The sequence below is a fragment of the Brachionichthys hirsutus genome, unplaced genomic scaffold, assembly GCF_040956055.1.
Source record: "Brachionichthys hirsutus isolate HB-005 unplaced genomic scaffold, CSIRO-AGI_Bhir_v1 contig_651, whole genome shotgun sequence".
Taxonomy (NCBI): domain Eukaryota; kingdom Metazoa; phylum Chordata; class Actinopteri; order Lophiiformes; family Brachionichthyidae; genus Brachionichthys; species Brachionichthys hirsutus.
This window is the reverse complement of record NW_027180442.1, coordinates 92073-119511: the sequence shown is the minus strand read 5'-3', so window position 1 is coordinate 119511 and position 27439 is coordinate 92073. Positions and strand designations below refer to the sequence as shown.

General features: G+C 40.4%; 1 protein-coding gene across 1 annotated transcript; it reads left to right on the top strand.

Moving 5' to 3' along the window:
- LOC137914946 (leucine-rich repeat transmembrane neuronal protein 4-like) lies at positions 1-27439 on the top strand. Its single transcript, XM_068758432.1, has 4 exons — positions 1-173; positions 5862-5992; positions 6461-8094; positions 27374-27439. The coding sequence occupies exons 1-4, from the start codon at positions 1-3 to the stop codon at positions 27437-27439; spliced, it is 2004 nt and encodes a 667-aa protein (XP_068614533.1).

The following is a 27439-nucleotide window of genomic DNA, read 5'->3' as shown; positions in this document are numbered from 1 at the left end:
ATGTGGGTTCCCAGGAACGTGAAGCTGGAGACACGGTCAACAGCCGTTCCGCTGAATGTGAAGGGGTTTGTGCATGCTTCTTCTCTCCCTCCTAAAGTCAATGATGAGCTCCTGTGTCTTGCTGGTATTGAGCAGAAGCTGCACCAGGCGGTCGGATGCTGCATCTCCTCCCTGTACACTCGTGTGTGTGTGTGTGTGTGTGAGAGAGAGAGTGAGCCGGTCACCCAAGTGTCTCCTCCAATCTAACTGACATGTTGTGAGGTGCAGGTCGGGAACACACAATAAACATCTGGAACTTATGACAGAAAAGTAGTAAATGCTTTAGAACTTCTCCTAAAATGTCCAAAAGTAGACTTGTGTCTTTTTTGGGGGGTGCTAGGCTGAGCTCTCTTTGGTTTCCCCATAATAAAACACAGTAAAAAGAAAAAGTAATATGCTCCAGTTTGCTTGCAGGCACAACCACCCATCTTGTCCTGCTCTGAGAGCACCGCTGCCGCTGGCTTGTTGCAGTACACCGGGTTTTACCAACATTACTTATAATTTATCTCAATTCAAAATCGTGTTGCAAAATTCCTTCTTAATGAAACTTCAGATTTATTTCAGATGAAGTCATCAAAATTCTACCCTCATATCCGTCTCTATTTTATGAGGTTTCTGGATGATGGCATTAAAACCTTGTTGGAGTGTCGACGAAAAAGAGGCAGTGAAGGCTTCATTCTTCGAAATCTAGCATAAAAAGGAAGCTGTGCAACATGATTTTAAGACTCCACAGCATCCAACGCCATCGAATATCATCTACTATAAACTACTTATCTTAATGAATCATCATGGATTTAGTTAAAACTAGGACGTAAATAACACCAATGTTCTTTATGTTGTATACATGATGACATACTTTTAGAACATTACGGAGGTTAAATTGACCAATATTGACTTTAACCTCCTTGGTTATATGATGCCGTCTACTACTACTGTACTTTCGGCTTGTCCCATGAGTGGGACTTGTCCACAGCAAATCAACCTTCTCCACTTCACCCTGTCCTTTGCATCGTCCTCCCCAGCCACTCTCATGTCCCCCCTCACTACGTCCATGTATCTTCTCCTTGGTTGACCTCTAGCCCTAACAGTTCCATCCTCAGCATCCTTCTACCTATATAGTCCCTGTCTGTCCTCTGGACATGTCCAAACCAACAAAGTCTGGTCTCTCTGATCTTGTCTCCAAAAGGTGTAACCTTCACTGTCCCTCTTATTGCATAATTTCTAATTCTATCCAACCTGGTCACTCCCAAGGAGAACCTCAGCATCTTCATCTCCTCCACTTCTGGCTCCGCCTCCTGTGTTTTCCTCAGAACCACTGTCTCTAAGCCGTCCATCATGGCTGGCCTCACCACTGCACACGATTCTTCACTTCCTTTTCACATTATTATGATGGCATCTGACTTCCTTTTTTTCCTCCTCTCATAATTGCTGTGTCAATCAAGCGTCTTCACTGAACATTAAACATACATATGATCATTGATCTGAAGTGGACAAGATGGAGTTGAAATGCTTTAAATAATTTAAAAAAATGAGAAACAACCAGCCTTGCTGTCCAGAACTTCAGATGTAGTTGTAAAGATGTCATTTATCCTCACTTGCATGGCGGTGGTTTGCGTTTGAAAAGGTGGCTATTGGACAGCAGATTGCACAGCGGTGTAGTCAAAGTGCCCCATGGACAGAGAATATGCATGGGCTAGTGTGAACCGCAACAAAAAAAGCCTCATGCAACAGATGGCAAGACATGAACATAAATATAAAGACAGCCACCAAGCATATCACAAAAGACATGATTCTTACTTAAATAATTCAGCAGTAAATACATGAATATTAATGCACATTTCCACTATCATCAGCAGGCAACAATTAATAATCCATTAATAAAACCTCACCCGTTATAAGTGACATGTAATCTCTATTACCTGCTCAAACTGACTCACTCTGCTCAATTTGGAGGAGAGCACCAGATAAATAAAATGTGTACAGTTTACCAAATGAGATTTAATTGCCTCTGAGTGGGAGAACATGGACTCTCAATTTAAGTTATTTTCCCCAGGTACACCAGCGGGTGTTTAATTTAATCAAAGGGTTATTTAAAATCAGACATTCTAGCATGGTGTTTTACATGAATAATGCCAACTCTAACTCTCTAAAGTGCAACATTTGTTGTTCCTGGTGCAGGTTAATGTATGCATGTGCGTGCTTTCAGACATCTTTGTGCACGTGATCAGGTTAACGGGAACACGGTGCACTAAAAATAAAGATAGCGTCTGTCTCTTTTGTCTTTCCTAACGGAGACTCGGTCTGTCATAAAGCTGCATTTTAATTTGCTTCTCTTTGAAGGGCCGTTGGGATGTTGTGTAAGGCAAAATAAAAAGAAGAAAAAATCCAATTGCAATCTGTTGCATTTTCAGTCAGGCTATGGTATTGAAATGTTTCATAGTTTGGCACATACAGTAGCCTCCGATCTCATCATTCTTACAGATTGAATGGACCCGCCTAACTGGAACCTGCGTATGGATCCCTTGGGGGCTGGTGGGACTGAAGGCACAGGCGGTGATGGGCACGTTGGCATCGACAGGCAAAGGAAGAGATGGGAAATTGTTGCACCTCAAATAGTCCACTGAATCGGGAGGGTGTGTTTGTGACAGCTGTGGAGAACGAGGCATCATGTGTGTGTGTTTAGAGAGGCGAAGCCCGAGTTGGCTGCTTGAACGACGGCTTGAATGGATTCACGCCATAAATGTAGTGGACTTTGGCTTTTTTGCACCATGCTAACCTTGCACTTGAATTTGAGCAAAACATCACATTGACAAAACATCACAAAGTTAACGCCTCAAACAGCTATTATAGTTAGCAGTGTAGGAATCAACATCAGGTGTAACTTTGTCGCCAATCCCTCTGCAAGTTCATGCATGTGCTGCTAACGTTCACATCAAGAGTTGACCTCATTTGGTTTGGGGTGGACACAGACAGTGAAGGCACAGTGAATGTAGGCAGAAGCATAATATCAGCAGGACCAAAGGGAGACCGATGGCATTCTGGACTTTGTGTTCTTCACCTTCTACTGTGGAGGAAGCAGTTTGTGTCCAATTGTGTCCAACGTATACATTGTGTGCACGTTTTTTACCAGAGATTTCGACCAGACACGTTTCAGTCGGTGATTACAGAACTCTGCAAACTATGCAGGATTCTCCCTTGATGGTTTATTTAGTTTTCGGGTTGGTAGTGATCCAAAACCACCATAATAGTCGTGTAGAAACATGGGAAAAGTGAGTTTTTCATAATATGTCTCCTTTAAGAATTGTTTGGCAGAAACAACCCCGGCTGTAGCAGGGTGTAGGAGTGTAACACGCCAGGTTCTTGTGATTAGTGCAGAGCCTTTTCAACATGTTTACCACCCATTGTAGCATTCAATTGTCACAGCGATGATGCTCATAATGTGGTATTGTGAACAATAATAATGTGGTCTACACACTGTCTCAGACAACGGAGCTTGTTTTCCAGACAGATCACTCAACACAAGATAATGAGGGAGTTTCTATATATAAAACATGCAGCTACATTAACTTGCACTGAGAGTCATTACACAACTTGCCTCATTTACTCATCCAGTTTGCCTTTTAATAATGTCTACCTACTGAGCTGAATATTGTTCCTCTAATATGAGGCATGTCATTTTCTGAAAATTGTATAAAGTCAAGCTTCTAACTTTGTTTGTGTGTATTAAAACAAAGTGCTCCATTTATAACCCAAAGACAGATCAACAGACAGTTGACAGCAGGGATTCATAAGTCGCATTTAGCAACGCATGCATTTAATGCCGATTTGATTATAACAATCATTCGTAATCGTTTCCCTGTCCTGTTAATGTTCTCAGTTTAGCAGTGCATGCTTAAGAGCAGATATGTGATGGTTCTCCATTCATGTATGATTTCTAAAGCTAAAAAACATGTTCAAGAACCTTAAAATTACAAACAGTACAAAATGAAATGTACTGAGGAAAAATAGAAAAACTACATAAACATAATAAAAATACTAAAATATAATTAAAAATAATTAAAATATAATTAAAGCAAAACATTTATCTTGCTGACAGTGTATCACACACACACACACACAATTGTAATCAAACTAATGATATTCCTACAAAGTTAATGTTCCATGGACTTTTTTTCTGTGATGAACCCGGAAAGGGTTATTTGGTTATTATTTATTTTATTAATAGTGTTGTTTGGTGGCTGTCTGGAAAAGAATAAATGTTTAGGCACCCCTGCCATCAGTACAAACTGACCCCGGCCCTCCATCATAGAAGGGAATAGTTATGTGGCCCTCGCAGGAAAAAGTTTGGGGAGCCCTGGTCTAGGTCTACGTATGCCCTTCGACAATCACGGTATATTATTGCAGTGACATATCTTTTAATGTGCTGGCTCTTTGCAGCACGACGTAGAATTAGAAATCAAACACATCTATTAGTTTAAAAGGCCAACCGTCGGCTTTAATTTCAAAGCGCTTTCATCCAATAATCGACACGGCCGGTCAAGAACATTCCACTTCAGCCATAAAAAAAGGCCTTTATTAACTTACTAGACGCATTGTCTTATAATTAAAGGACTAAACATTTTATAGACTCAGCAGTTCAATACTGCTCAAGGTCAAAGTGGGGTTTGGCTTGCATTGTACCAATAGTCTGTTTAGAAAAGGATTAGAATTACACAATCTCTTTGTTCGTGTTTTAAAAGCAGGGCGCATCTTTTCATTAAACTACTGCGAGGGAAACATACTTGCATATACTGGATCTGGAGTGGGATGAGAGTGGAGTGATGCAGCATTTTTCAAACCGCTATGTGAGTTAAATTCCTTGCACATTGAGTGAAATGAATTTGGAAACTCTGCGACAGAGACATATTCCTGTAATCCTGACCCTTGACTGATTTTGGGGATGACGGCAATCCCATCTCGCAAATTAAGATAATAAATATGAGGTAAATAATATTTTATTCAAACCACCGAATGTGGTTGCAGATGTTTGCAGATGTTCCTTGTTTTACAATTAAAAAGTGAGTTGAGTGGAAAAAAAGAAATGTTGGTGATTCCCCCCAGCGGAACAGAATGCACCTGATCCACGCATGAAATATAACCAGCTGTAGCTTGAAACAGTTTCTCTGTCGCTGTTTAAAGCTGCTTGTGCAGATCCTTGAGGCAGTCACAGTGAAAATAGAGATGAACCAGCTGTTGTCTATGTCGAGCTGAGAGACCACGGTTAAGTCGAACATCCGTAACGATAATTTCATAAGTATTTATTTATTTATTTATTTCGACCACGTAAACAACCAAGAATAAAATGATAAAACAATGCCAAATACATGCGCACACATATACATAAACATAAATACATATATATACTGTACACACATATGTAAAGACATATTCACACACATCGTTAATATTAATTAACGATAACTCAAACAATAAATAATAACCATAATGCACTAACTATGCAATTTACGTGAGCGAAAGGGAGTAGGAAGATCAGCCAAATAAGATAAGAGATCCGTTCCTGTGTTACAGCATCTTAGAACACAAAACCAATTCACAGATTTAGATAGCAAAAAAAAAAAGTTAATAAAAATTGAAACACAAAATGTATATAAATGCATAGTTCTTTGATTAATTAATAGATGATTTAGTAAATAGCAAATGTAGCCACTATTTATTTAAATCAATTTCAGGACCCGGCACAACCCACATATTTTTGTTTTGACTCCCCTCCCTCCACACTCGCTGATTGAAATCCCGTTGACTGTGACTCTGGCCGATTTAAGCGGTGTTGCGGAGAACCTGGCGATCCGCGTCAACACAGAAACAGATTGCGAGATTGTGATGGTGCTCGTTCCAGCGTCTGAAGTATCTGCTTGTCTTCCTTTTGGCAACATCTCCTCTGTCAACAGAGCAGGTCCGGTCTCCGTCTATCACGCACAATCGCCCTCAGCGTTGACATCGTCAAATTTGGTCGGTCGATTTATTGCGACCACCAAGTGGTGACCGTGGATGTATTTTAAGAGTTAGTAATAAAATACACAAAAAAAAAAATGCATAAATGAAAAAAACTAATACTGTCCATTATAAATCATTATAATTACAATACATCTGTGGTTGGGACTATAAGCAGACAATTTCTATTAAATCCACTTTTGCGTTTCGGAAGTCTTTTCATCCTCTTTCCTCATTGATGTAATTAAGCTCATCTCATTTGACTTTAATGCTCACATGGCCAAGCTGTTGGGTTAATTGTAAATCCACCTTGCATGGAAGCAGATTTTTTTAATCCTAAAAATTACTCACAGATGTGACTTTTTTCATTATTAGTAATATTAAACTTATTTCTTCTCTCTGTGCTTCTCTGTTTTGTTCTTTTTCCCAGGTTCATTGCTATGTGATGGACGACTGACATGCCTCCTTTTCCCTCTTCTCCTCCTCTTACGGGCTCCACTGCTGCTCAGCTTCAGTGAGCGAACCTGCCCAAACAGTTGCCGATGTGAAGGGAAAACCGTCCAATGCGATTCAGCCGGCTTATTAGATGTCCCGGGAAACATCTCTGCAGGTTGCCAAGGCCTCTCCCTGCGCTACAATGATCTGCATACACTCCTGCCATACCAGTTCGCTCACCTCAGCCAGCTTCTCTGGATATACTTGGACCACAATCAGATCTCAGCTGTTGACAGTCGAGCATTCCAGGGCGTTCGCAGGCTTAAAGAACTAATACTGAGCTCCAACAAGATAACGTCCCTGCATAATTCCACATTCCATGGAATTCCCAATCTTCGCAGTCTGGACTTGTCCTACAACAAATTAGAAATCCTCCAGCCAGGTCAGTTCCATGGTTTACGAAAATTACAAAACCTACACCTACGCTCAAACGGTCTCTCCAACATTCCAATACGAGCCTTCCTGGAGTGCCGAAGTTTGGAGTTTCTGGATTTGGGCTATAATCGAATCAAGGCTCTGACCCGCACCACCTTTTTGGGATTACAGAAGCTCATGGAGCTGCACCTGGAACACAATCAGTTCTCCCGGATCAACTTTTTTCTCTTTCCACGCCTGGCAAACCTTAGGTCGCTCTATCTTCAGTGGAACCGCATTAGGGTGGTCAACCAGGGCCTCCCGTGGACGTGGTATACACTGCAGAAACTTGATCTGTCTGGGAATGAAATCCAGACCTTAGACCCAGCTGTGTTTCACTGCTTGCCCAACCTTCAAGTCCTCAATCTGGAATCCAACAAACTGTCCAATGTGTCACAGGAGGCGGTGTCAGCGTGGATTTCACTGACCTCCATCAGCCTTGCTGGGAATATGTGGGATTGTGCGTCTGGCATATGCCCACTTGTGGCTTGGCTGAGGAATTTCCGGGGTAGTAAAGACACCACTATGATCTGCAGCAGCCCAAAGTTTCTCCAGGGGGAAAAAATTATGGACGCTACAAGGAGCCACGGTATTTGTGAGGAAACTGATTATGTTTTGACTGAAACACCTTCACCAATGTCTGAGCTCATTTCTGAAGCCACTGCCGAACCAACCTATGCCCCGACTAGTGGCTCTCCACCGATGCCGCCAACCAGCATCTTCGGTCCTCCACCACCTTTCAGACCTCGGCCTATCCCTCATCCCACCTTCCCAGGGCACATGAGCAAAAACCCAAGAGACTCTGTTTCCCGTGCTCGACCCACTCTGATACCACCCCCAGATATGGAGCACATGACTTTGCACAAAGTGGTGGTGGGCAGTGTGGCACTCTTCCTCAGCATGTCCCTACTCTTGACAATTATCTACGTGTTGTGGCGGCGCTATCCAGGCGCAACCAGGTTGCTGCAGCAGCAATCCATGGTGGTGGGGCGGAAACGGCGCAAAAAGAGTCCAGAGCCAGAGCAGAACCTGAGCACCCAGCTGCAAGAGTATTACATGAGCTACAACCCCGCTGCCACACCAGAGGCATTGGAGGCGCTGGGCAATGGCACTGGATCCTGCACTTGCACAATTTCTGGCTCCAGGGAGTGTGAGGTATGATCCATCGCTTCAGCCTAAAAAAAAACCCCTCAAAAAATCCGAATCAAAATACCAAGGCTCAACAGAGAGGTAAATCCTTTATCTAGTATGCCCTCTTAAAAAAAACTATGCATATATGTTAAATCACACTTAAGCAAAATTGACATCTCCAATTATTCAGGTTTTACCTTTTTATAAACTGGAAAAAAGAAAAACCAAGGTCAGCACACATCGCATGGTTTCAGCGGACATTACATATATATAATGTGATATCACACCTGCTGTCTACGAGGTGAAATTTGTATTTAATTTAATGAAATACATTGTAAAATATAATGGTAATTAATTAACCTTTAATTACCACTCTGCCAAAAAAAATCTATTTATTGCCTCCATTTCTCATGTAATTTCTAATTCAAGGGACCATGAATAATTGGACGAGGCCTAACTATCCACCTGACACCACCTCACATCAGCACGGCACGGCTCATACATGCTTCAAGCAATCTGTTTGGAGTGAATGTTTGTATCTGCTGCAAATAAATGTGGGATTGGAGGTGAGGTGTGTTTGTGTGTGCGTGTGTGTGTGTGTGGTGGGGGGGTTGGTCGCACATTGACAATGTTACTGTCGCGGGAAGAGGGATTTACTTAATTACTCACTTTGCTTCCACACACACACACACACACACACACACATTTTGTGGATTGTGGGCACCATTGCAAACTGAACTTCATTGGATTTGGAGATGATGATTTTTATAGTACCAGCGAGTGAGTGAGTGAGAGAATGAGTGAGAGAGAGAGAGGGAGAGTCCTTGAGGGACTTTTAATAACACTGAAAAGTAGAACATGTTCATTAAAAGTTTGAACTTTTTACAGCAGCCTATTGTAGCTGAATAGAGATTGTGGTTTGAGTGGTCTTGTTTCTGAGGGTATTTGGGCACTACTGGTTCTAAAATTAAATTATATTACTTCAAGATTTGAACTCAATTTAATCTCAAAGTTTGCCTTACCAAACCTTATTTTTCCTTTCTGTTGCCATTTCCTTCATACACAGCTTCCCTTCTGGTCTCTCCCTCCAGTATCTTGCTGTGCTCAGACTCTGTCTATTTCTCCCCCCATCGCCTGCTCTTTATGTCTCTGATCATCAAGAACAATTTAATATGAAAATCAGGTTTTGGGGTTTCCCCCTCGCCAAGTGGAATTGGAGCATGCTGTGTCATCTGTTCTGTTTGTTTGTCTGTGTGTCTGCAAAGGAGGGCCTTGGGGAGAAAAGCACTCGGAGCGCGCAGACCTCCGCCAAGCAGCTCATTCCCCTCAAAATTAGATTTACACCGTCCAAATGGTGATCTGGGTCATCATCAAAATATTCTAAATTGTTCTTGATATCTTTATACACCAACCATGAAAAGTAAAAGTGAATCTGAGTGTATTTTTAACTGAATCTATTTTCAATGTTAAAATGTAAAACATTTTCCTGACCTCATTCTGTATCAGAATCGGACCCCTTTATGACTGTGATTTTTGGTGAATTGAATATTTAAAGCATCCATTATAAGTAAATTGGAAAATCCAGATTTGTTTGTAACTCGACGGGATCCGCAATCAAGATCCGATCCGGAAAGGTCTCCGCCCTATGACTGTGTCAAATTCCATAAACATCGGTCAATAATCAACCAACATATTGAGGAACAAATTGTGAAGCTCCATTTACTGACTGGCCAAGCCAGTCAGATGTGTCGTGTTGATGATGACATCATTGCAGGACATAATGCAAGAATGCTTCCCTAATATAATTGGGCAGTTTTAAACATAGCTGATCAGCCAACCAATAACCTTTCTGTGGTATGTTTGTGAGTCACAGAGGAAGTACAGCTACTTCTGGTAAACTGCAGTCGAGGAATGATGGTAATCGCACAGATTAAATATTGGGATCGGAACAAACTAAAATGTGTGTTTCTCATGAGGATTCTTTGGTTTGTTTTTACATTTTGAGTCACGTATGAACTCTAGTTTGCCCTCATTCACTGACGATATTGATAATAGTCCATCCACATCTGAACATATTTTCCAGAAGCAGAGGATGTGGCTTTGGGCCAAAATATTTAAACTCTGAAAATGTTAAAGCAAAGTATTTAATTTAAAAAAAGGAACACAGCGTTCTGATGTATAATAACTCTTCAAACTCTGACTGTAACTGCTGGCAATTTTAAAGAGCCAGGCTGAAGTTGGATTGTGCATGGACCTCCCTGACCTCACCAAAGTCCATGCACTGATGTCACATCTTGTACCAAATTGATATGCATAGTAGCAGCTGGTTGTGAAATACAGTTCAGGTTGTCTTGAGTATTGGAAGTAATAATATATCCTCTAGGAAACAAAAACTTACAGGGATGTGAATACATGTGATCCCATTGTAACTACAGAGCAAATCACCTCTGGCAAATCCCACTCTTCCTCCAATCAGCTAATTAAAAGGCCGTCAATATTTTCCATGTGATGGTCTGGATATTCATTACGTAACAGGGTACTGTTAGGTTTGCATCTGCAGTGCTGGTGTGTTGGATAATTCAATTGCTAAATATAATGTAGTGTAGTATAAAAATCACTTTGTGACACACTGATTTGTTTTGGAGCAGCAAAAGAGGCTCAGCGATTGCTCGGGGGGGAGAGAGGCTTTAGCAGCGGCATGTAGTCAACTTCCTGCTGCGTTGTTCATGTATCTGGCAGCGACACGCCGCTTGACTGAAGTAATCTATAAAACAAAAGGGGTGTTTTGATGTACTCGTCTACTGCCGAAAGTATTTCTGGAGCAATCAGTGCAATATATTGTTTGTCTCCACAAAACCTTAATCCAAAATCTCATCACGTCCAAAACAATCTCTAAATTTCAGCACCACTGACGGGCGTATACAACAGCTCATCAGCGGCAGGGGGGCGGGGGGTCTGCATTGTTTCTTATTTCTGCTGTTTAATTATTGAGAAGCTGGCCTCATTTAGATTCATAGAAGTGCCATCTCACTGGCCGGTGCGGCTGGCTGTGGCTTTCATCACGCCACGGTGCAGTGCCAGCGGTCCCTGTGGATGCAACGTAGAACAAAAAGGCAACACAACACATTTCCCCTGCCGTGGCTCGGATTCAGGGAGGTATTGTCAAGACTGGCACAGAATGGTTCAGACCCCTGCCAGCCTGAATTGGGATGCAACAATGAGTTGGGAATCTGCTGAGATCACCACAATCCGTACGATAGTTTCACATTTAGACTATTTAAAGATTGTGAATGAGAGCAGCTGTGTGAAAAATCCAGTTTAGATCGTCTTAAATCTGATTTTTTTTTTCTTTCTAAGCTCTAATTTGTGAAAAGAACAACAGAAGTGTGAAGGAAGTCATCCCAGAATGACCTCAAAGCCTTCAGCTCTGACAAATCACATTCTGTGCTAATAGAATTTACTAATCCAAAAGGAAGCTACATTGTTTAGCAATGACTAGTAATGACTGCGTTACTTCAACGTTAAATCGGGTTTGTTTTTATAGTGCAATATTCAAATGGCCAGAACAGCAGCTGTAATTTTAATTTACCGCATTAACACATTGCCCTAATAAAAAACAGTTGGAGAAAGCTGAGACTCTTGTTTTCTATGACCTTAAATCAGATCAAAGTCGTGCCCTCACTCTTCAACACCGGTTCTCTGGTAATATTTTGTTAACGTCTTCAGTACAATGCAGAACTTTTTTTGATTTTTGAATCCGTAAATGGGGTTTTAATGTTAAAATGTTATATTTTTTCCTGACCTCATTCTGGATCAGATCCAGAAGACATCTTGCATGATAGTGCAATTGGACCCCTTTATGACTGTGATTTTTGGTGAGTGAATTGAATGCAAATTTTACAAGATATTATTTTTTTAATAAAGCCTCCATTATAAGTAAATTGGAAAATCCAGGTATTTCTTTTCTTTCTTTTATCCAGACAGGTATCTGAATCAATCTAAAAAAAACATTTCATCAATATCAATGCAGCGTTTCTCCCGTAACCTTGCTATCAAAAAGACAAACGGCGTGAAAAACATAACCTCCTCGCCTGCTGCTTACAGTTAACTTTGCGTACATGCATGTGAATAAAAGCATGTTTCTATGAGATACAGCACAGCATGTCATTGTGTGATTAATTCAGAGGAACACTGTTCAGCTTTTGCACTAAATTCACAACACAGTTTTACAGTGTAGCTTTGTGAGAGGAAAGCATATCATCATTCATCACTGCGCCACATTACGGAGTGGATCATTGAGCTCCAGCACTGACAAATGAGCGGGCACACCAACACACACCACACCGCTTGACAAAACTTCAGTCAACGCTGAAGACAGAGAAGATAACTCAGTTCATACACAGATTTTAATTTGCTAGATTTACGTGTGTGCAAAGTCTAGCAAATTATCATCCATCTATCCATCTATCTACCTATCTATAATCTTCCTTTTTAGGTTTTCGGGTTGACCCATGAAAGAGTAATGACAGACTGTACTGTATCTCTTCTTTCTTGAACAAATGCAACAGACCTGCTGTGCTTTATGATAAACTAGGGTAGTTGTTTAAAAAAAAAAAAAAAGAGTGGCACAAAAATTGTGCATGATAATTATTCACATTTGTATGCTTGACATTGATTTCTTCAGTGTTTCTTTGCAACAACAATTACACCACATACAACTTGTTGCGGCTGCCTTCTGGAACACTTGCATGTAATGATCAAAGCCTAAGTGGAACATTCTTCCTCTTGTAAATGGAGATCATTTTTTGAGGTTTGGAATCGAGGCTGCACTCTCCTGTTTACAGAATTACACACTTATGGAAGGACTGTACCTTACATTTTTCTTTGATCACACCTGCAGTAATTGGATGACCGCTCCTCCACATAACATAATTTTGGTCTATCTATGTGGACAGAAAATTTAGCATATGTATTATTGCAATGTATTGCAGGTTGTAGTTGCAATGTAGGAAAAAAAGGTCCTGGTGGAAGAAGCAGTATGTGCAGCAGAATGCGGCTGCAACACTGCTACTCCTTATCTTTTCATAATTCAGCAAACTGACGATTACAACTGTCTGTTCCCGTCCATCTCTCATCTTTTACTTGAGCTCTCCCTGTCTGTTGTAGATACTGTCCCCGTACCCGTCCTTCCCTCATAGCGCTTTTGAGCAGGGCGAGGAGGAACATATCCAGCCTCAGCACTCTCTTTGCATGTTTTCTGTCTAATTTTCCTAGTTCCATTCAACCTGATAAGCATAAAAAAAATCATTAAAAAAAACTGTTAATTTTCCACTTCCTGTCCCCTTTACTGCTGTAATTTGAGGGAACCGTGATCTTAAATGTAAACCCTCCATCATCATGAAGAAACCTCAGTGTATTTACAATAAGTCAAATAATCCAGGTCTCATCATTTTTTTATTTTTATGTGTGCACCATGAAATCGAGCCTGTCTTTAAATTATTTAATAAATAATCAAGCAGGAGCTTTAAAAGGCAGAATTATTAAGAGGTTGTTAGAGTTTATAGAAAGCCTTCTGTTTCTGCTCAGAGCAGCTAATAAAACCTCATCGTGATGTAATTTGGACTGTGACAGTCCCCACTTCTGTGGAAGTGCAATCACGCTGCTCCTGTCAATTAATGAATGAACCACTGTTAACCGAGGGACGATCAGGGAATATCAGCGTCTCGCCGCTCGGCTCCTGCGTTTTTCTGGCTGACGTGACGGAAAAAACTGAAAACATCTTAATTTGTCATCATTTCAAGATGTGGATTGCGAGAAACAGCTGCTCGGATCACAATGCCAGCAAGCCCCCCCCCCCTTCTGAGCAAGAAGCATTTTCACTTATTCAGGGCAACAGCCTCTTAACCATCTCAGAGGGACAATTGTACGCCCCCTTCCCTCGATTGCTGGGTCCTCGTCAGGAGAACTCCTCCCCGCAGAGGAAGGCTGTGCTGGATGATGACGCATGCGCTGAAACGCTGTAAGTGTGGCTCTTTACCACAGGCTCCCTTTCCTGTCACACATGCAAGGATACAGTCATACATACTCAACGCAAAGCCCCAATGAGAAAGGTATTATTAGCAGCATCCAGCCCTGCAGCTACAACAAAATATAGGACTCTTCGGTTTTACTGGGTAGGACAATAGAAACTCAAACAGAGGAGATTCTACGGAACATTTCCGTAAGCTTCTGTATTTGTCTGTGTTTCTGACGAAGATCATGAATCTCATTCTCCCACAGCCTTTGTAAATCCAAAGCTGGCACAAATGCATCCACAAACTCAAATGTGCTGAATGTGAGTAAGTGTCTCCATCAGGGCCGTGACATTACAATGTTGCAGAGTGTAAGAGCGATCACAATGAACAACGCATCTGCTGCCTACACACAATCACAAAATCTCTTCACAGAGTGGATATCTGCAGCACCTGCAGGAAGCGGGGAACGTGTCCACCAGTCCATCCAATATTTGCTTCTTCTTTTTTATTTTTTTATGCGAGTGTTCAGAGTGTAGAAGAAAAAATCTAATTAAGAAGTCAAAAAAACAAAAGAAAAAGCTCCAATTTACAAACACATCGCGCTCTGATGGAAAATGTATCATCACTCAATGAAGGTTTCAGAGTCCAAATGATGAAGTTGTGATTGAATGATCAGCTCAAGTGTAGCCCAGTATATTAATTAGATATGCCTCCAAATAACAGTGTAAGCTGTTCCATCAAATTATTACTCCACTTTCTGATCCTACAAAAACACCTGAATATACACATCAATGTATTATTGCCAAAATTCACCAAGATAAACTAATCAATCTCTGTCTGCATGGGTGTGTGTGTGTGTGTGTGTGTGTGTTTCGAGAAGCTTTTCTCAATGCAGAAATGATGGAAGTGTGATAATGAATAACACCAAAAAGTTAAAAAAGTACTGATAAAAGAAGCCGTAATGTTTGAGCTTATCATTACTATGTCTTTAGTAACTTTGCCTCTGGGCCCATTTAATACCCAGTTTCCCTTTTATCTCATCCTCGAACAGGATAACGTTTTTCAACACGATAATATGAGAAGCAACATTTTCTTTTTTTAGGTAGGATTACATCTGCGGCACATCCCCACAGGGCTTATTTAAACAGTATTACATCACTGAGGGCTTTTGCATAACCATGTATAATCAGTACATGTGTGCAGTTAAAATTTACTGTTTGGGCCTTGACGTTAGTCAAAACAAATTCTGCTATTTCAGGATGTTTGCTACAAAGTGCCAGATCCAGGATCCGTGTTTTCCTGAGGTCACAATAATGTGAGCGACACAATTTTTTGGTGTCAAATTATACGGGATGTCATACCCGAGCCACTCGGAGAAAAATACCTAAAAGCATGATTCAAAAGGCCTGCAAAAATGATAGTCTTTGCTCAAGCTTAAAGTGGCCCTGAGCATTCACACAAACAGGAACCTGCTGGAAAGAACTTCCATCTGTTTGCACAACAGCTTGTTTTGGCTGCCTTAGTGTGGAGTGCAAAAAAGCACTGCAGGAAAGTCTAGTTGCAAATCACACAAAAAAAATATTCTAATGTTTGACAGTGTTGTGCACAAGAGCGGAATATGTATTTTCAGCTACCTCGCACCCACTGCACTCTGGCTGTTGATTCAGGATCCCGAAGGACAGCCAGAACATATATATATGTATACTGTATACTGTATATACCGGTAATGGGTTTTTCATTCCAAATGCCATCCTGCTGGATATTGAATCAATTCATAGGTGAAAATTGCTATTAAAAAATATGTTGTTTTGAACAATCTATTTGCTGATTTCCAGCAAACAGATTGTGTTGTTACTTCAACATTTTATCACTTTCAAATTAGCAATATTATGTGTTGAGACTTTGACCTGATAGAGGTCAGCAGTTCATTCTGAAGGAAAAATAAATGGATTTTAAAGCCAAATTTTTCATTCCAGCATTTAAACCAAACCTCAAGAACCTTATGTCCAACCATCCTACTACTTTTTGTCAAACTGTAGAAAACTGTACTTACAAATGGGCAAATCTGGGGATCGAACCACTGTGATGTGTGAAAAAGGAGCGGGGTGGCAATCCTTTGAAACCTGACAACGTTCTATTAACTGTATGTAATAAGCACAAGTGCTCATTGTGGTTTATTAATATAACTGAAGTAAGATAGACATATTTACACTGACAAATGTTTCCTAGGGCGGGGAGGTTATTCCACCACAATTTCTGCTCATGCATAAACGTCCATGCCAATGTTGACGGCACTTAGTTAATTAGATATTTCAGTACCCTATTTTGCTTCTCAGAACTACATTTTTCTGCTTTATTACCTTATTAATCATCTCACAATCCCTGAGACTGAGCAGTAAGCCAGCGTTCTGATATCCAAGTTTAGAAGCGCTGTACAAAAATCATTTATCATCCCAAGTAATCTTAATTGGGCATGAAAACAATCTCAGTGGTCGGAGCCCTCGTGCAATGTTCATTTCCTTCAGGGAATAATTATTCAGATCAATCAAACCGCGTGTCTGATGTAATCTTCCCTAGTCACACTTTTTTTTTATACCTTGTTTGGAGTTTTATCACCAACTTGTAGCACATTTTGTTTCTACACTGTGTGAAATAATATAAGCCTGCAGGAAATGGGATGGAATTGAAAAAGGTAAGGATGGGGCATTGTGTCACTCCCGTACTATTCATGGCGCGTCGCTACAGAGAGAGAGAGAGAGGCTGAAGTCTAGTTTCATGCATGGCTACAGCAACACAAAGTTGGACTGGAGAGAGAGATTATGTTTAAATAATAAATTTTTGAACACCCTTCAGCTGTAATTTGAGATAATTTGTTAGCAGCTGGTTGTCGCTAACCCTTTACAAACCAAGGAAAACCCCCATCAAGCCCAACTAGCAGTGTGGCGCCCCCCAGCTTGAATTTTTATTTGGTTAAAAAACTATGTATTACAGTCTTGTTGTTTTTTGTTTTGAGAACAAATTAATACCACATCCGTTTTTTTTTTTTACCACTTTCTGTGGTCATGTGCCTGCGATTTTAGAAATATTTGTGGCGTTCCACTGCACAAACAGCTCATTATATAACGCAACTGTCTTTCCAGCAATTCAATACTTCTTCACTGAGCCTTAATGGCTCGACCAATGGCTGCCTCAAGCTGCCCCTGCATATTTCACAATACAAGCCTTGAAACCAAAAGCAATTTTCTCTTCAGAAATTCACCAAATAGCTGTTTGCCAGTAAATTGTGTAATTATCATATGTGCAACTATTGAACAGCACTATCTATATTTTATGGACTCATTTCTGCATTGATCTTTTTGTCGCATGATTACTCTTACACTGCCGTTTTTGCAAGAGGTTTTTTTTACCCCACTCTTTTCACATTCATTTTAATTTCACAAGACTCTGTTGCTTTCACGACATATATTTGAATTATTAACGTGCATTTCAGTGGGGAACAGAGACATTTGTGGAGATCACATATTTTTGAATGATGCCCTGAGGCATATTGTTCATTTGTTAGAATTAAGCGACAGCCACAGCCACCCACGGAGGCCAGTCTTTTCGTAGAACAGAATAATGCAGCCTAAAGTTGCTTTACTACTTAGAGTGACCCCACTTTGTTCTAAAAGTTTATATTATTGCCTTTTTTTGTGAACATGGAATTTCCTGTTCTCTTTTTGAGCTCTCACCATCATTTAGACCATACTTTTTTGTCTTTATTTGTCATAAATAACCCTTGATTATGTTGCTGTCTCTGTGCTGTGATGAGGTCTGCAACCTGATTGTAATTCTTGTAAGAATTCACACGACTGCTTTCTCTAAAATCTTAGACAGAAATGGAAGGTTAGAAATTGGCCTAGAGTTAGCTAATACATCAGGATTCATTGTTGTTTTCTTGAGAAGTGGTTTAGATAGGATTCATTAACCCATTAAAGTCTATTCATATAAATAAAATTAAAATATGCGTCACTTTCAAGAGGTACTAATACTTTTTTCAGAACATGAAGATGTTGACTCATACAATAGCTTATAAATATATTTATATTTCCCGGCTATGTAACAAAAACAATATTCCTTCTCCCGTGCTCCAAGTGACTGCTGGTGCTGATGGCGAGTCCTTGGTTGGTTAATGTTACCAGACATGCAGCATTATTATTTGTCATTATTTGCAAGTGTTCCAGATTTAATCTGAGTTTCCGAAATGCACACGACTGCTGGAAAGGATGCCAACCTTGTGCTGAAACGGCAGAAATAGAACACTATGATTCTCAGTTCACCAAGGTGTAGGGGTTCACTGGGGAATTGGTATGTTTCTTTTTTGTTTTGTGGCCATTTTCATGTGGCCATTTTCAAGACATTTTTTTTCCCCAAGCACAAAAGTTTCTTTTGTGATCTTTTCTCAAAGACTATATATATATATTTGTGGATTCGTTTACGTAAATTGTATTCTAATTAACTGGTATCACTGGTGACAATGATTTAATCATAATAATAATAATATGTTGGTCCAGCACAGATTACATTGTTGGGGAAATAATCCAGTGGCAATAAATGAATTTCCAGTGGTTGTAATGCACCTAAATTCTGGATGCCATCCACCATAAAATGGAGAAAGGCGACAGCCACTTTGTACTTTGTGTTTAATGTCCCACCAGTAGAGTAGTCTAGTTCATTGTTGGCTTTTTGGTTTATCCCGCTCACACTCACACTTTATCTCTCTCTGTCATGCATGCATGCACGAGCACACACGCGCACACACACACACACATACACGGGACATCAGCGCTCCCATTCTCATTAACACGTTTGGTTCATACAGTCACACGTTACTGTGGCATCCAAGATCATTTTGATGATAAATCCCTCTGTAAGAAATGAGAGTTACGGCTCCCGGAGTCTGACATGTCCCTGCCGACATGTGCAACGTCTTTCCTTGACGAAGGTGCACGTTTGAGCATTTAGCCACGCTCCAGCATGCGCCTATTGGATACATGTTGTCTTTTTTCTGATTGGTGACACTGAGCATGCTAATTATGTTGTCCATATTATGAGTCATTGAGACAGACTCTTTGCCACCGTATTGAGGCATAAAATAATGTTAGAATCAGAATCAGATCAGAAGTTGTTCATTGCCAGTCAATGAGGGTTCACAGACTAGGAATTTTTCTCGGCGAAGTTGTGCTACATGTAACAGTACACTACCATTCAAAAGTTTGGGGTCACTTAGAAATTTCCTTATTTTTGAAAGAAAAGCACTGTTTTTTTATCAAAGTTACTTTAAACGAATCCGAAATACTCTCTCTACATTGTTAATGTGGTAAACGACTATTCCAGCTGCAAATGTCTGGTTTTAGCACAACAACTACCTCTTCAGCAGTCTCTCCTGGAAGAGTGCTACTTGCCACACTAGTCCTCTTGCTCCAAGGGGGAAACTAAGGGCTCTCTATGCACTTGCAGTACACGGACCCTGTTGGTGACTACTCCATTTCTCCAGACATTAAAGTAGTAGCACACACAGAAATGAAAATTTCTCATGAATATTTTGAAGAATCATCTGGCTTGACTCAAACAACCAAATTTTAATCTGCATCAAATGCTCTTCTGGCCCAATTATGTATGAAATTTGCTTTGAACAGTTGTGCCCGATACATTAAGCCAGATGACTAAATCAAGGTGGGATACATACATCCTTAAATACACAACCCAAGTGATGCCTTGGTCAAACTTTGTAAACATATTTTGGGAACCTTTGGGCCATATATAAAAAAAAATAATTAGAGTGCAACATTGAACCTTTAAGTAATTCTTAAAAAAAATACTACCGGTAAATACCAAAACCTGTAAAAATAACTGTTGAAACAAAAATTGTTTAAACTTTACTCCAACCATGCACCTCTGTGCAGAACAAAACCCTGTTACTCGCTTAATATTAATCAGCTAAATTAAGCTAATATTTTACAAGCAAGAGGGTAGGGTGCTAAACAGATTACTCTTATTTACACTGTGACAATTTCATGGGCGTCGCTGGTTTGATATATGGCCTCCAGAACCAGCGCTGATTAATGAGTCCAGTTTATGTAATGCGGCTGACTCCATCAGATTTCTCAATATGCTAAAGTGAATAAGAAAACCTTGTCTTCCCCCTTGAAATGCAACGTCGAGTGTTTCCCGCAGCGTCTCGGTTGGATATCAGGCCACAGAGAGGAATGCACTTGCTCGCCCGTACATTTCAACGAATCCCATAAAACAAATATCATTTGGAATGTGATTGTTTTTAGTGTTACAGGTTTGCTGCATCAACAGCCAGATGTAGCACGGGCCATCAGAAAGCAATAAACTGCACTTTACACTCACCAACAACTCAACAGGGTCAAAATCAATTACTTAAGATGCTGCATATACGTAAAGTAGAACGCTGTGATAAAACAATGGATTGTCTGAGAGACTTGAGCCGACTGGTTTCTCTTTCAACTCTAATAAAATTAGAGCGGAACAATATATATCCAAGCAAAATAAAAAAATTAAATGTAATAGAATGAGTTTATATATATATTTAATTATACATGTCTTATTGATGAAAAACAACAACAACAACTATTTAGCAGCCAAAGGCCAAAATCCTGTCGAGTAGAAATAATGGAATAATAAAATTGCTTATAACAATTCTATCAAGCTTAATTAAATTTGAATGCATTGTATTATGCCGCATGGTGAGAGACCTGAAGTGACTTTCAATTAGTGGATGAGTAAACATGTATTTTCCATATAGAGATGTTTGCTGACTGCGTCCGAAAAACAGATCACAAAACTAATTTCAGTAGTCATTAAATATAAAAAAGTAAAAAAGGTATTATAAATTTTTATACCCCACTCCAAAATGTGTCTGAGATGGCCTTGGCGTCAGAATATCAGCATAGAAAACCCAGCGGGAGGAGTTGACAAGACAAATAGCCGAACTCTGGGGCCCCTGAAGACATGGGGGTAAAGAGAGTGGTCTTGCACTGGCACAGTCTTATTGCTCAGCTCACAGTAGGGAGGGCAATATGATGACATGTGTCAAGATGTCAGAGGTTTTCTGCAGATTTTCCACCAGTATGAGGTGTGTGGTTTTATTAAGCCATTGTGTGCGCTTTATTGAAAACCAACATGGCTGCTGTACCAGAGTAGAGGATGTAGATTATTTGATTTTTAATTCAGCACCTTTATGTTTAATGTATCGTTTTCAGTCAAATAAATCAAAGAACCCAATGAAATTATTTTACCAATACATATTTTATTGATTCCCTGTATAACGCTAGGATGTTTAAACAGGGCAGAGGATATGTGGTCACACTTGAGTTGACACTCTTATGTCCTTAGGGAAGGTGGCCTTTCTGATTTTGTGTTGGATTTGCAGGTGTTTGTATGCTTGTAAAAGATGGACACGTCTGTTGTTAATCTTACATGTGCTGCCACTGCACTTGGTGTTGTGTTAGGTCTGAAGCATGGGGAAAGAAGATTAAATGGTCGACCACTCTCTCGAAGACACAGTCCTGAGCGGCAATGCACACATTTTTTATTATAAAGTAGGTCATAATTAGTTATACACTCAAATTTATTCATTCTTTTAAATTATTTTAAACCAAATGTCATAAAAGTTTGAGGAAGGAACGTAGTGAAGAGCAAAAGCAGAGAGGCCCAAACTGGTGTGAGCGAGTCAGATTGTTGTTCAGCATCTGTTCCTTACACGTTCAACGATGTGTTAAATGAGCATATTTGTGTTATTATATCCATGCAGTTTGCTTTCCATCTGTTTCTCTTCATTGCTACCCCGGAAATCTCTGAACGCTGTCATTGCAAAGTTTGCATTTTCAGCACGAAGCGGTGCAGTGTACCCGGAGGCAAAACGTTGCTCTTGCTGTCAATATTTCTGCATTCATATTGATGCCCTCAGCACTAATATTAATCTAAGAACATATTTAATGGATTTAAAAAAGAAGTGTGTGGAGTGCATTTCAACAAGGGCAAGGGCACTAATCGGGGAGATATATCACTCTTGAAATGCATGCTTGGAGTGGCACATCGCCATGTGAAAGGAGACGACTGAAGGAAGTGACTCATGTTGTTGCTACCATTTCTTTTTTATAGAAGCAACACCTTCGAACATCTCGAATCCACTTGCGTTCCTCTTGTTTATTGGTGACGATGACTTCCTATGGTCAGTCCAGAAATCTGAACCAGACTCAACATTCAGTTGGATCTGGACCAAAGTCCAAATGTTTCATCTGGACCTTCATCCGGTGCCATGCCTTCTGCCAATACAAGCTTATTCTGAATTATATTCATTTTTTGTGTGTTTTCCTGCATTAACATCTGCCATTTCACAGCCTTCTTCATCTCCCCGCACTTAATTAAGCTCATCCAGTTCACCTGCGCTCCCTCAGTCTCCACCCTACTCGGCTTAGCCCTCAGTTCCCTACCAGTTTGCTGGTGCTGGTCCTACTTTCCAGCATTCCGGTTTTCTGCCTGCTGCTTTTTGGATTTGTTTGCCTGCTTGGACTGATTACCTGGTGTTCTGAACTGTGCTTTTGGGTTCCGTCTGCCAGGTTGATCAGAAGCATGACACCTAGGGCAGGATTTTCACCTGCATTTTTTTAAACTAAAATGAAATTTTTGAAAGTCTGGACCAATTTAGATATTCTAATTTTCTAATGAAAGATGTATTGACTTGTGGCAGTTGTGAACTTGTGGCCATTCTGGAAACCAAATTCGAAGCTTTTAATGGATGTAACAGGAGGAAGTCTATTATCTGTCTGTAATGTCCCCTGCCCACTCGCTTGTTATTTAAGACATGAGCCAATTACTCCAGACAACCTTTCAGGTGTTCACGGACAGCTTAGCTCACTCTGGCGTATGCATGGACGTGTTCTTTTGTCAGATGGCAAATTATCAAGAACACTACAATTTGTCGAGAAAGACTCATGACTTGGTTTTTGTTATTCAGATGAATTGTTAGCTGTCTGTGTGTTTGAGAACGAGAGCTTGCATAATTGTTGCTTTTCTTTAAGATATTTCACTATTATTTATTAATAGATACAGTGATACCTCGACATACGACTGCTTTGACATACGAGAGATACGAGCATAAATTTCAGATACGAGCGCGCTTCCAGATGCTGACGCTAAATGCCGGAGTGCTACGAGCGCCCTTCACTCATTCAGGGATTTTGGACCCATCACTTATAATAAGCGATGGTTCTAGCAAAATTATCAACTTATGAGAGTGACTGGAGCCATAATAGATCCGATATTCAGCCGAAATGAAAATTTAGCTTAATCCAAATATACAATTGGTCCTCAGTTATTCCTCGATTTGTGTGCCAAGGCGAGACTTTAGTCCCTCCAAGCCAGGACTCAGTCCGGAGATCTGCCGATACAGTTCTACCTGCTGGTGCAAGATGGTATCCAAATCAAATGTAAAAATGATGTTTAAGACTGTCATGACTGGCTCAGAGCCACGACAAACAAAATGGAGAGACATTGCTTGTTTAGTGCAAAAGTGTTTAACTAATGGAAAGACTTTGTACAAATGTGTCTGGAATGATCACTGGAAGAAAAAGATGCAAGAGACGGTAGAACTGCGTCTGAGACGGAGGAGAAAAGTCTCAGCTGGGCTGAAGGAGGAGCGAGGATACATTGGATGGCTGCAGCACCGGGTCAGGTGATCAGAGTCAGCTGGAGTTCAAGCACCGCCCATCAATTTACCTGTTAGAGAAGTCAAAGAGAACAACCCAGCAACAACAGGCTAAAGGCCGTCAAAGACAAAGAGGAAGCATGTAGCACGCCGATTATTAAATGTTAACGGTATTCAGGTAAAACTCCGACCCCATTTTTTGCAGTGTTATGTCACTGCGATTAAAGGATTAACACATCTCAATTATTGTTCATTAAAGCAGTCTTTAACTGCTGACATGATTTTTGAGGGCTTCTTTTATATACCGTACTCATTAAATCCTTATAGCCATTGGAAATCTTCCTTTCCCCGTATTGTCTCTGGTTTCAAGGAAGCATCCCTGCAGGGCTCTGTCTAGCCCCCCCCCCCACCCCCCAAGGGTGGCTTCTATGCTGTGAGTCGAACACATGAATGGTTTGCACATTTATGTGAAAGTGGATGTGCATGCATGCGTTTATACATGGCTCTTCCCTATTAGACATTCCTAACTTCACTTTAGCTTATTGCAGCCCCCCCCCCGCCCAGCACTCTAATTGGCTGGCAACCATCCAGATTTCAATGTGGCGAAATAATATACTTGATTCTCATAATCAAACATTAATAAGTACTTTATCTGTAGTTTTATTTCTTTGGTCTTGTGGTTTATGCTCCAGTCTTTGTTTGCCACAGCGTGAACACACGGCAGGTCTTATGGATTGTATATCTATATTTTCCAGCCAGTTAGCTCTTTCCAAATGGCATTATGCTTGTGGCTTTAGCTAGTAGAGGCGCATTAGTGACAGTTGCATAGTGGAGTTTTATATGTGCTGCATTAGACTAATGAGGCAGCAAAAAAACACCCATCTATTTTCAATCAATTATTACTGCTCATTGACCACTCGTTTGCGAGCACTGCAGGTCATAATGCCTTGAGCTGTGAAAGAAGATTCCGTTTTTTTTAATTCTAATTTCATCCCAACACTGATAGGTACTTGCTAAGGTTTATTGAAATGAATGTCCCTCAAATCAAGACACTGACAGTTCAGGGGCACAACAGTAGAGGATGAAGTCCCTCATCATCACATTTTTCCACCAGCACTATCCGAATAACCTTTAATTGTCTCCCACACTCCTACGAGATGTTAAGAACATGGATTATTCCTTGAACTGGTGTCTTAATTTGAAGCTTCAGTAGAGTCCATGCAGTACAAAGCTGCAGACATTACATTACATTACTGTAACTCATCAGTCCTGCTTCTCATAGAACTTCCTGTTTCTGTGATGCCATTGCAAGTCCTCAATTCTAATAACCAGTGCACATTCCAATTGATCAGATCCACTTGTTACTAACTACTACTGCTGTGTACATGTACAACAACAATGTTCTTCAGGCTGGTTGTAGGGTGGTACAGGAGCTGGCAAATGACAGTGAGCATTTGTCCTTGAGGGAAAAATCAAGGACAAAAAAACCCGACACTTCCCCCCCAATATTTTAACTTTCAGGATGCATCTTGCCAACTGTTGGCTTGTATCTGGACACTATATTAGCCGTGACGTTTCTGCTGCCTGAGGCACAGCAGATTCTTTGTTGCCGGGCAACATAAGACATCTGAGACACCGAAGAGTATCAGTAGTCCAGAGCTACTGGTACTGGAAGAATATCTGAGATGCAAGTAGACATACATTACAGTGCTTCAATGGTTCTGCACATTATGAAAACAAGAACAATGTGAAGTACAGTAATCCTTTGGCATATGAGTAGAATTTGTTCCTGGACTGAGCTCCGCAACTCAATTCGCTCTTATATCCAATCCATTTTTCCAACATAAAATAATAGGGAAAAATGGATCCGTTCCGGCCGTCTAAAAACACTCAAATCAACGCTAATAACACCAGAAAAAAAGTTTTAATTCTATAATAAATGATATACAGTATTACTGTAATATAAAATGTAGTTTTATTTTGAGTTTTACCTTCGAGACAGACGATGGCGGTGACAGCGGTCTGCAGGGACGAGGGAGGGGGAGAGAGAGGGTTGGGCGTTACATAACACTTTATACTGTAAATGTACTTTACACGTACATAAAATCAGACATAATAGTTCTGCCTTTGGAAGACTGTGTTCTTGATAGCATCCTTCTGTTTGAGGATTGTACATATCATCTATGTACTCCGCTCGTACTGCCGTGCCAAATCACTTACGTTCATGTTAATCAATTATTTCATGCTTCATCTCCATCGTCATCATGCGTCTTTTATTGTCGATGCGTCCTTGCCACTTGCTTTCTTTGGACCCATCACATATTTTTATAATATTATTAAAAAATATATATTCACAAATACAGGCAAAATTACTTAACGAGTGAAGCTAGGAGCGCCTGTAGCCCTCGGTCATCTGGTGTCAGCATCTGGAAACGTGCTCATATCGCAAATTTATACTCAAAGCAAAATATAGCGAGCAGGCTGGCTCATGTCTCAGAACCCTCGTAAGTCAAAGCATTATTATATTAATGGGGAGTTGTTAGGCCTAAGAACTCCGCATGCAGGTCAACTACGCAGGCAATTGTTCTGTGTCATTTATCTATCTTGCAAATGTACAAATTCATGTTACCTCACCAGGCTATCAATGCCTGGACATGATGCTGATCCATTGCTGACTGATTATAGTTTAATGCTAATAACATTATCGTGAAATGAATTGGGTACAGTTCATTATTTACCTCATACGTGTTCCACGACATTACACAATAGGATGTGTAATTGTGCGTGCATGCCTCTTCAGACACTTGTGTGCTTCACTGTGTGTGTGTGTGCACGTGTGCACGTGTTTGGAGCCCATCCTGAGCTTTTGCATCTTGCTGTTTGTGTGCTCTGTTGACTCACATTGACTTGACAAGTACAATAAAGATTTGTTTGATGCTATTTAAGTAAAACTTCTTCTCAAGGCATTGCACATCTTGAGTTTTTTGTCACAGAGATCCGCCTCACTTTGACAACAATATCAATCTTGCAAAACTCCCAACAGTTGAGTTATGAAGGCAATTGGAATTTATCTGTGGCTAAGCTTCAAATTGGCTCTTTTTTCACAAAACGACAGCACTACGCTATATGGCATGCAATAAAAATAAGCTATGATAAAAAAAAAAACATAAGAGCACAAAAATGCATCAAGAGTGGATCAGCAAGAAGGAAAGACCCAACACATCCAATATCCAATATTGAGACAAGAATAGGCAATTGATAAAATGTTTCACTAAATTATTTCATGTTTAATTGATATTTTCAAAGCGGCGTAGTGTAATAGTTGGCTGTACAGGCTACCATTTAATCTCTGTGAAGCACTAGGGAAGGGCACGCCAGCCTTCTAAGCCATCTCGACACAAGGGATTTCATCATTTTCTTAATTGCTTACCCAAATTAGTTTTGCTGGCACTATCACAGCCCCATTGTCCTGTTATCAAATCGCTGGCCAATGTAATGAACGTCACATTGTAACCACCACCTCTGTAACTGGCACAGACCAGCTGTTTAATATTTTGTTTTGTCGTCCTTGCAGAATGAGTATACGTGTCCACGTCCCCTACCTGGTAACTGGCTGGGAGACTTGCCTACCATCCATTAA

What these genes read in the sequence shown, in the direction of transcription:
- LOC137914946 (XM_068758432.1), top strand. Translation starts at nt 1, where the DNA reads ATGTGGGTTCCCAGGAACGTGAAGCTGGAGACACGGTCAACAGCCGTT. An exon ending in GGATGCTGCATCTCCTCCCT is followed by an intron (nt 174 to 5,861) that starts GTACACTCGTGT and finishes GGCCGATTTAAG; the next exon opens with CGGTGTTGCGGAGAACCTGG. An exon ending in CTGGCTCCAGGGAGTGTGAG is followed by an intron (nt 8,095 to 27,373) that starts GTATGATCCATC and finishes TCGTCCTTGCAG; the next exon opens with AATGAGTATACGTGTCCACG.